General features: G+C 35.4%; 1 protein-coding gene across 2 annotated transcripts in view; it reads right to left on the bottom strand.

Annotated features, from left to right (window-relative positions):
* The window catches only part of tm9sf4 (transmembrane 9 superfamily protein member 4), a 14,951-nt gene extending 5,266 nt beyond the window's left edge, over positions 1-9,685 (bottom strand). The window contains exons 1-17 of one of the 2 annotated variants that reach the window (XM_016511854.1): positions 9,562-9,685; positions 7,813-7,920; positions 7,402-7,501; positions 7,099-7,267; positions 5,582-5,726; positions 5,181-5,304; positions 4,105-4,223; positions 3,919-4,030; positions 3,756-3,826; positions 3,531-3,663; positions 3,242-3,323; positions 3,076-3,151; positions 2,886-2,969; positions 1,856-2,031; positions 1,700-1,763; positions 1,486-1,605; positions 916-1,005 (exon numbers count right to left, since the gene is read on the bottom strand). In XM_016511854.1, coding sequence (XP_016367340.1) covers positions 916-1,005; positions 1,486-1,605; positions 1,700-1,763; positions 1,856-2,031; positions 2,886-2,969; positions 3,076-3,151; positions 3,242-3,323; positions 3,531-3,663; positions 3,756-3,826; positions 3,919-4,030; positions 4,105-4,223; positions 5,181-5,304; positions 5,582-5,726; positions 7,099-7,267; positions 7,402-7,501; positions 7,813-7,920; positions 9,562-9,594 — 1,806 coding nt within the window. In that variant the 5' untranslated portion in view covers positions 9,595-9,685. Of the gene's footprint in view, positions 1-915; positions 1,006-1,485; positions 1,606-1,699; positions 1,764-1,855; positions 2,032-2,885; positions 2,970-3,075; positions 3,152-3,241; positions 3,324-3,530; positions 3,664-3,755; positions 3,827-3,918; positions 4,031-4,104; positions 4,224-5,180; positions 5,305-5,581; positions 5,727-7,098; positions 7,268-7,401; positions 7,502-7,812; positions 7,921-9,514; positions 9,536-9,561 lie in introns of those variants that run through there. The other variant, XM_016511855.1, reaches the window with a different exon arrangement.
* Positions 9,686-10,121: the final 436 nt, after the last annotated feature.

Here is a 10,121-nt window from a genome sequence, read left to right as displayed (position 1 = left end):
AAAATGGCCCTTATCAACCTTGATTTACATATTCCATCACATTATTTTGACAGTTAAAGTTTTGGGCGGGTTTTTGTGAGCTTCTGGGCTGGAAATCGTCCATCCAATCTGGCAACACTGTAAACGGCTCAGTTTATGAATAGGCTATCATTGGATTCGTTCAAAACGCGGATTCATTCAGAAACTAAACACTGCTGTGTTGCTCGGAGACGCACAACAGTTCTGCTGTGGCTTTAAAGGTAATATTTTCTCTGCAAAATTGAGCAAAACAGAAAATATTTTGTTTAAAATATAACACAATTAACTACTTATTTACTGAACTGTTGTATAAAATCACATTTAAACTCGTGATATTCGGGACAAACAGCACTCGTGTGATATTGTTCTCGCTGCTCATGTGATATCGCTTATAATATAAATGAGACAAAAACTCATACAGGGGCTTTTTTTGGCCCCAGTATCATGAATTTTAGGGCATAACTGCATTTATGGAGTTTTTGCCCTGCATTATATTTGTCAACAATCAACTGTATGAAATGTAAGATGGGGCGGGGCCTGTGCATTAATTTTAATTGTGTTATTTTTAACTAATTAAGTTAGTGTTAAACAGACAGCCCTAATATATATATATATACATATACACACATACACACAAGGTTTTGTTCAAATATCTCATTCACAGAGACACCAACTGCCATAAAATCCTCTAGTGTGTTTGTGGGTATATGAAAGAGCAAACTCAGTCTAAATACCGTGTGTACAGTGGGATTCAATCTATTATACAGTTAATACCAGTTTAAGTCTAAAATAATGTTGTACCCCGCCTCTGCCATTAAAAAACACAATGTGCTGAATAGGAAAGACACTTCAGGAAATAAAAGAGGTCTACTGTAACATGCTGAAGTAAAGAGTTACCTTGTTGACAAAATAGAAAACAGCATAGACTAGGACATAAAAGGCAGATCCTCCAGACACGAGAAACGTCCTCCACCACCACCGATAGTCCTGTAGGGGGAGGAGCCACAATGATTGACAGGTGTTCATTCAGTATCTACTGACGCTGTGAGCTCTGTTCAAGTTCTACCAGACTGAGTGCACACCGTCGCCATTTTAGAGATAGTTTAACATGCTCACTGTTCATTCAAATGAAGTGACCTTTACTTTTGTTATCTTAACTCTTAATATTTGCCTGTTTATCTTCTGTCAGAGTGAGTGTATTTGTGTAGACAGTGTGACAAAGATTATAGAGGTCAAAAGGTAAAACAGGAACACTAAATAAATTAAACAAAGCAGCATTTTAGCACACAAGAGAGTCTAAATATTGTCCAGAAAAGTTTAAGAGTGGATTTATGGTAATTACATCTGAATTGCATTATGCCCATGGTGTTGTGTTTAATGTATAGCTGTGCATGTAACAACTGGCAAATGTTTACTGCTGCAAATACTAAATGCCTCTTCCCTTCAGCTCTGTGACTGTATACCCACCTCTGCACAAAGCTGAAAGTACACCATCACAATGCTGATTTGAGAGCAGGAAACCACAAGAATGATGAAGACAAGGAAGAGGAAGCCAAACAGGTAATAAAACTGGTTTTCCCAGATAGCCTATAAAAGAGTATAACACACCTTAATGAGCTTCAATATATAAGTACATTTACAAGATGTACGCACGATATACTAAAAAAATGGTTCGACTTACACTAAAGATGAAGAAGAGCTCGATAAACATGGCACCAAACGGCAGGATTCCTGCCATCAGGATACTAAAGGGAGAGATCAACACAATCACATTAAGCATGCACTGATGTTAAACTGCTAATTCAACTATTCACAGACTACACAGAGCGCCACATACCCGACAAACTTGTTCATGTACCAGCGTTGCTCAGGGACCTGCCGGGGAATCTGATTGGTACGAACTGGATTGTCATATGGCAGTTTCCGGAAACCGAAATAGTAGCCCAGATACACGAGAGGCATAGAAATACCAAACCACATACACAACAGAGCCAGCATTGTAGTGAAAGGAACCTGAAATATGTGCAAATGAGAGATGGCCGTCAGTGTGCACAAACTGCATGCAAAAAGCTGAATAAGAGGAAGCTGCTTGATGGAGCATACAACTTGACTAGTTTCTGTCTGAAACAACTGGCTGCTTTTCTAATGAATAATAGACTCATGAATTATTGTTTGAAACGAGTGTTTAAATAAGTGTAATGATTCCTTTACAGAGTAAAACAGTGAAAACATCATTTAAAAGTTATTATTGCCACTGCTCAAAAGTTTAGGGTCAACCAGATTTATTTTTTATAAATGAATACTTTTATTTAGCAAGAATGCATTAAACTGATCAAAAGTGATCAAAAATAAAAAACATTTTCAACATTTTTGTTAAAAATATATTTTCCAATAAATGCTGTACTTTTCTCTTTAAAAATCCTGAAGTACACAGTTTTCACAAAAATATACATCAGCACTGATGTAAACATGCATCAGCAACTGTTTTCAACTTTGATAATACAAAAAAAAAGTCATCATATTAAAATGATTTATAAAAAATAATTTGACATTGAAGATTGGAATAATGATGCTGAACATTCAGCTTTGCCGTCACAATAATAAATTACATCTTAAAAAATATATTCAAATAGAAAAGTTATTTTAAACCGTAGCAATATTTCACAAATTACTTTTTTATTTTTGTATTTCTTTCAAAAACATTACTCATCCCAATCTTTTGAACAGTAGCATGTCTAAAAATGACCAAACTATTTTTTTAAAATAGTTTAACAACACTGAACCACTATTATGAAAAAAAATGCAAATAGCCTAATATAGCATTTCTGCATAAAAAGCTAATTGCATCAGTCTGAAGAGATACTTACAGCACCAGAAGAGTGTTCTCCCCAGATGAAACAGTTCAAAACAAAACCGATGCCAAAGACAACAGCTGGGTACAGAGTTGCCGTCTAGAATGACACACACCCACATAAATGTCAATATATTTCCTTATTCTTTCAGCCAGTAAATCTAATTTATTTTCATGCAACAAATGCATCAAGACTTTGTACTCACACAGAAAGCGCCTTTCTTCCATCTGTGGCCTTTAAGAGTGCGGTAAAGTCTTCCTGCAACGTATCCTCCGAACAAACTGCAGGACCAGACAAATGGACAGTTTGAATATGGCCACGTTTGAAAATGCAAAACCTGAAAGTACATGGTGTTTTTATTGTGTATTTACCCCATGAACATGAAGAGGAAGCAGGATGTTGTCATCAGAGCTCCTCGACTGGATGGAGACAACATCCCCAGCATAGCCACAACTATAAAACAGTTTCATCATATGTATGATTCATATATCAAAATTGTTCAATAAATGAGCGAGCAAGGGATATGTAGCATTGTATGAATGACAATCATTCCAATTATGTGGAAATCTTTTCTGCAGTTCTGAACGCACAGATTCCATACAGGTCTGGTCATTAGCTTCATATGCTACCTTAAAACAAAGAGATCAGCGTAACACTCACAGATAACAATGAGAATCATGCAGAAGAGCTGGATGCCAGATCCCAACAGGGAGCTAAGAATCATGGGATACTGAGGTGGGCGGAACACATCACCATGGACGTTCTTCCAACCAGATTCCTCCATTGTGTCTTCCTATTAGTGACAAAGAGAGAGAAAAAGCATCGAGATAACATGTAAGAGATATGAAACAAAGGCAAGCAACCAATCAGAATGCAGCATCTTACAATGTCATCTTCTCTGTTGTAGTTGGCAATGTCCTTCCTCAGCGTCCTTATGATGATCATACTCAGGATGCCTGCAGACATAGATTTGCTTAGAAGCCATGACACCAATGCGATTGAAAATAACTAAAAGGCAAGTGAGGATGAAGATGAAAATCAGCCTCACCTGACAGAAAGAACACCACGACTACAGAGTTGACGATTGAGAACCAGTGGATCTGCACGTCGCTCATGGTGAGGTACGTGTCCCAGCGAGACGCCCATTTCACTTCACTCTCCTGCAATGAAGAACAGAGTGGCTATTTATGAGACAAACAAGAGCATGTAAAGCAAAGGCAGCGACGTGTCTCACCTCCCAGTGCACAGAGTAGGTGAAGAGAATGCTGTTCTCTTTAGTCGGGTCGATCTCCTGAGGGACGGGGGCAACCGTTTCAGGTAATGTGCATGTGTTTCGCTCGTCTGCTTTTATATCTAGAACACATGAGTGAAGGAAGAACAAACAAAATGGTAATAAATAAAACAAACTGAAAATAGTATGCAGTGAGATTTTCAACATACTGTATAATATAAATACATATAAATAAATAAAATGGATTCAAATATAAGAAAACAATACAGCAAATGTCTGGGATTGTTGAGGTGTTATTTAAATGTTTAATGACTCTTAGGCTCACCAGTGCTGCATTTAAAAAAAAAAAAAACATTACAATTCTTGTGATGGCAAAGCTGATTTTTTTTTTTCTTTAGTGTCATATGATCCTTCAGAAATCGTTCTAATATTCCGATTTGCTGCTCAAGAAACATTTCCAATTAATGTTGAAAATAGTTGTGCTGCAACCATGATCACTGTATTTTCAGGATCCTTTGATGAATATAAGGTTCTGAATTTAGCTGAAATAGAAATCTTTTGTTACATTATAAATGTCTCTATCATCGCATTTTATCAATTTAGTGTCTATGCTGAATAAAAGTATTAATAAAAAAAACTAAAAAAAAAAAACTTACTGACCCCAAACTTTTGAATGGCAGTGTATGAATAAAAATAAACTCATCACAAATTATATATATGTATTATACACTATATATGCAAGCATTAGGGGTGCACCGATACCACTTTTTCCAGAACAATGCTTTATGGTACTTCATCTTTAATTTAATAGCACATTAGGGTTATTAAATCACAAGGTGTTTTCATGTAATAATGTAAGGAACCACTCGTTATACTATCGGGCATTTTAACGAGTACAGGAGCGCAGCATCGGTATCGGTGCATCCCTAATATGCATTATAACAGAAACAGAAATGACAACAGAAAATGTGTATACACTCACATTCATTTAAAATTGAAATTTTTTGTTGTCAGTCCCATCTATCAAGTTTTTTCATGCAATTTTACTTTGACATTTCTTTGCATTACTAGTGACTTACCTTCCAATTTTACACTCTTTGGCATCACCTCAAAACGTACAACTCTGTAATTGTGTTCGACATCCTCCTCCAGCTTTTCTTTGTGGTAGTACAGGATGAATGACAGATGGTTGTGCAAATAGAACTACAAAAGCAGAGCAAAACAGCATGCGTCAACCAATCATGCAAAAGTAGAAGTGACATCACCAAAAATCATTTGATTTTTTTATAGAGACTAAAAAAAGCCATCTGTTTCCATAAGTTCATTTGTACAATTTTCTGTTATGGAAATCAATGTCCATGAATAAATAATGGATGACAACCGGCTGAGTGAGAGGTAACACAAAACTAACTGATCACTGTCTACATCTCTAGATTGGCATAAAATGATGCTAAAGGAAAAAGATGCTCTTCAGGATTACCTTGTTGTTTTCAGTGAAGCCGAGCCTGTAGCCATGCTCAAACTGGATATCCTTCAGTGTGTCCTTCCTCTGTTCCTCATCCATTCCCTCCTCTTTGTTTGGGTAAAGCTCTAGCCGTGTGGCCACAGGAAGGTTATCTGCAATACTGTTCATATGCATAATATATTAATCCAAGCACTACTGACAGCCTCGAACTATACAGATATTGGCGATTTGCTTCTATAGTTGCATAAACTATATAAACTATTACGCATAATATAATATATATATACACCATTGAATAGTTTGGGGTCAGAAAGATTTTTAAGTTTTTGAAAAAGGTCTATTATGTTCATCAAGGCTGCATTTATTTGATAAAAAATACAGTATAAACTAATATTGTAAAATATTACAATTAAAATAACTGTTTTCTATGTTAATATTATTGAAATGTAGCCTAATTTTTTTTCCTGTGATGAAGAAGCCATTACTCCAGTCTTTAGTGTCACATGATCCTTCAGAAATCATTGAAATATGCTGATTTATTATCAGTGTTGAAATGGTTGCGTTGCTTAATATTTTTTGGGAACCGGTGATAACTTTTTATTTATCAAACAAAAAAGTAAAGAGTTTATAAAGTACAGCATTTATTCAAAATATAAATATTTTCTAACAATATAAGTCTTTACTATAACTTTATCCATTTAACACATCCTTGCCGATTAAAAGTATTAATTTATTTTAAAAAAAGAAAGAAAAAAATTTTACTGACCACAAACTTTTGAATAATAATGTATTTTGTAACACAAAATGAATTTTTTGAATAAACAGTTTTTTTTTTTTTTTTTCATTTATCAAAGAATCCTGAAAAAGTATCACAGGACCCCCCCATAAAAAAAAAATAAAATTAAGCAGCACAACTGTTATGATATTGATTATGAATCAGCATATTAGAATGATTTCTGAAGGATCATGTGACACAGGAGACTGGCGTAATGATGCTGAAAATTCAGCTTTGATCACAATAATAAATTATATTTTAAAGTATATTAAAATAGAAAACTGTTATTTTAAATTGCAAAAATATTTCACAAAATTACATTTTTTTCTGTATTTTTGATCAATTTAAATGCAGCCTTGATGAGCAGAAGAAACCTCTTTAAAAAACATTAAAAATCTTACTGATCCAAAACTTTTGAACTGCACTGCATATTTGTAAATTACATTGTTAATGTAAATCAGACTTGTCTAAACACATTTATTTCCACTTACATTAGAGCTTGCAGAAACAAGTTATGTTGTTGTGCATTTTAATTTTTACTTTTGACATGTTTAATTTATGATAAAATACTTTTCAGGAAAAAAAAGTAAGCACTTCGCATTGAGCTTCATTCATGAAACACGAGCAGAAAGAATGCATGTAAACTGATGCATCTCACTGAATGTGTAAGACTGGCTTTACAAAGAATTTAGCACATTGTTCTGCTCATGTTTCATGAATGAAGCCAAAGAGTGTCGTCAGTAGAGGAGGGACTCACAGGTGGACATAGTACTCTTCTTGGATACGCTCAGCTAGCAGCTTGCTCTCATCCACGCTGAGTTTGATGGGATCATCAGGCTTTTTACACAACACCTCACAATTCTTGTCCAGGTTCATGAGAACAGTGTACAGCGAGTTTACGATACGGTCTCCTCGCAACACCTCACCTGATCATATATCATTATTATCAAAATGAGAAGCATGTCAAGGCAACCTTCTCACTGCAAGCTTTTGTTTTAAATATATCTATGCTTAAATACTTCAGACGTGTGACTGCAGTTAAATGACACACAATCCTTACCGAGGTTCTCTGCCTTGTAGAAGATGTTATCAGGCTTGCAGAAGGGAAGTGAATAGTACTCATAGGGCAACTGGGTTCTAGAGCTTGTCAATTTTACAGCCTGGTAATTAAAAATAGGTCAATGTTAGAAACACCACAATACAAATCTAGAAACCTGTGGAGAAAGGATCTGTGGAATGAATGCTAAAAATGTGCCAAACACAGTGGCTTGTATCTAGATCAATAAAATTGGAAAGACATGTCTGTGGAAAACAGGTGGTCAACACACAAATAAACGGCCCTAGAACCTGCTGTGTGTAGAGCCGAAGTGTTTTTAGCATTTTTAAAGTGAAATGAATAACTAGGCCTGAGTAAAAATTCAAATCCCTCTTTTGTAACTCAAATCCTTAAAAAAAAAGTGTGAGGCCTCACCTTTATTTCAACTGGGCTGTTTTGGTGGAAATTCATGGGCGCAACCCCTGGTACATAAAAGGGTGTTACTAAAGGCAGCGTGGACACCAGTAACAGTGCCCACATCTCCTACAAAGACAATAAAAGACACACAAAGGCAAATTGAAATTTGACATTTCTTTAGTTACTCATCTAGAATCTTGCTACAGAAACAAAACAAAAAAACATTCTTCTTGTTGAACACTGAACAATGGCCAGCTGATGGTAATTTTACTTAACAGTAATGTTGAGCTCTGCTGACAGAGTGAATACCCTCTATTACACAACCAGGTGATAAATGATCCATAAACTATGCCAACAGGAAAAACGAGGTGAATGTGAAACAACCTTAATTACATATGAAGGAAAACAATATTAATACAGCTCAATAATATGTACCACCATCATCCAAATAAGCAGTTTGATGTTATTATCTCTATTTTACAATTACAGTCCTCGGAAGATGAAAATCTGTGTTTGTACAGTCCAGACCAGTGTGTGTGAGTGGTGTAGAGTGGAAACATAGAAGAGTTTGCCAGAAAGCCGTGGAATAATTGTATAACTGCAGATGCGGTGAGACGAAAGTAGTGACAGATCTTTTCTTCTGTATTATGGTTATGTCTGAGTGAAACAGATTACCAAAACAAAACAAAAAAAGATTCTGTGCATGGATTTTTAACTGGATTTTGAGATGTGGATGTCGCACTCTAACGTGAAGTCAAATGTAAAAAAGGGGCAGGTTTAAGAAGATTAAATAATTATACGAATAACGGTATAGGTCACAAGAGAAGTCTACAATTTGTACTAGATTTACATATTACACCGTTATGACATTTGATTAAATGTTAAGAGGTCAAACTAATTACAAAGTGAAACAAACATGGATGAGTCCTTCACATTAATATCTACAACATAGGCTGCATAAAGTGTGCATTTTAATTTCATTCCGATTTTAATCAATACCACACTTTCTTTTCAAAAAATAAAACCATTTAACTTACGTTACTCCTAAATCAATACATGATGGTCATTTATTTACTAGTTTCTCGATAAGTCGCGGTATAATAAGCAGAAAAATATGCAGTCAGCTTCGCATCGTGGTCCTGTCACCCAGTCGGGGTTATCTTGCCATAATTACCTATTACTTTATACAAAATGACATATTATATCCGAACTCTTCATATTAAACCGGAACTCCATTCAACTGTCAATGAACAATCACAAACACTGCCAACCCGCAGAAGCAACACGTATTAGTAATCTATGAAGGGAATTGATACAAGAACAACTGTGATTTGATCACTTTACCAGTATCATCATCTTTGCTTTGATTTCGAGAGGCAGTAAATGCTAAAGCAGCGCAAATGCAATACACTGAGTACAGATACAGACTCCATCATGTGATGCTGTTTACCATGAAACACAGTCGCTTTTGTTAAAGTAAAGAGAGCTGTCTGCTTCATATGGCTTGGGTTTTAGATTAGAACAGGATTTTAACTCGGTATCACTCTTAGCAAACACTCGATAATTAGCTGCCTGCTAAGTGTTTATGCTAGCCTGCTGTTTTTTTTAATCGGCATCCACTGTGTGGAAATAGCAAATCACATCAAATGGCACACTTACAGTGAGAAAGACTAAACAAATTGGTTTAAATTAGGTAATGTCTACCAGTGTGAAATCAAACCTTTACTGAAACAGACAAACAGGAGAGACTTCAGCGTCGATACTCACCATCGCCGCCGCCATCTTGACTACACGTGTCATTGCAGACGTCACAGGAAGGATGTCAATGCGTCATCGTGCTGCTGTCGTTTCACTCACAAAGATCACGAGGAAGTCGAGGCTTAACATTGACAAAAGAGGGTGGCAACAGCTGTGAAAGTTTCGTTAAACGAGGCCTTTAAATGAAATGTACCATTATAAAGTTTTGAAGATTTATGGATTAAATTTCCTTATTATTTTATATATAACTTGCTTTTTAAGTTTAATAATACACTGTGGTCTTTAATTCTTAATCGTTAGTAATATCAGCCTCCTGTAATAGCAATGAATGGATCATAGTCAAACTATTTCCTGCCACATGAATTCAAATTCTGATAAACATTAATAATGTGTCATTGAAAAGTTTCCAGTTGGATATCATAATGCGTAGGAAAACACACATTGCAGTAAAAGGCTAAACATATTTGCAGAAATGTATGTCTTTGTGAGTCAGCAACATATATGAATAAACATGATCATTACACTGAACTAATAATTACTAAATGATGGAAAAAAAGAAAAAAAAAAGA

The sequence above is a fragment of the Sinocyclocheilus rhinocerous genome, unplaced genomic scaffold (assembly GCF_001515625.1).
Source record: "Sinocyclocheilus rhinocerous isolate Xijiao unplaced genomic scaffold, SAMN03320098_v1.1 scaffold565, whole genome shotgun sequence".
Classification (NCBI taxonomy): domain Eukaryota; kingdom Metazoa; phylum Chordata; class Actinopteri; order Cypriniformes; family Cyprinidae; genus Sinocyclocheilus; species Sinocyclocheilus rhinocerous.
Note: the sequence above shows the minus strand (reverse complement) of the source record. Positions and strands in the feature narration are given on the sequence as shown.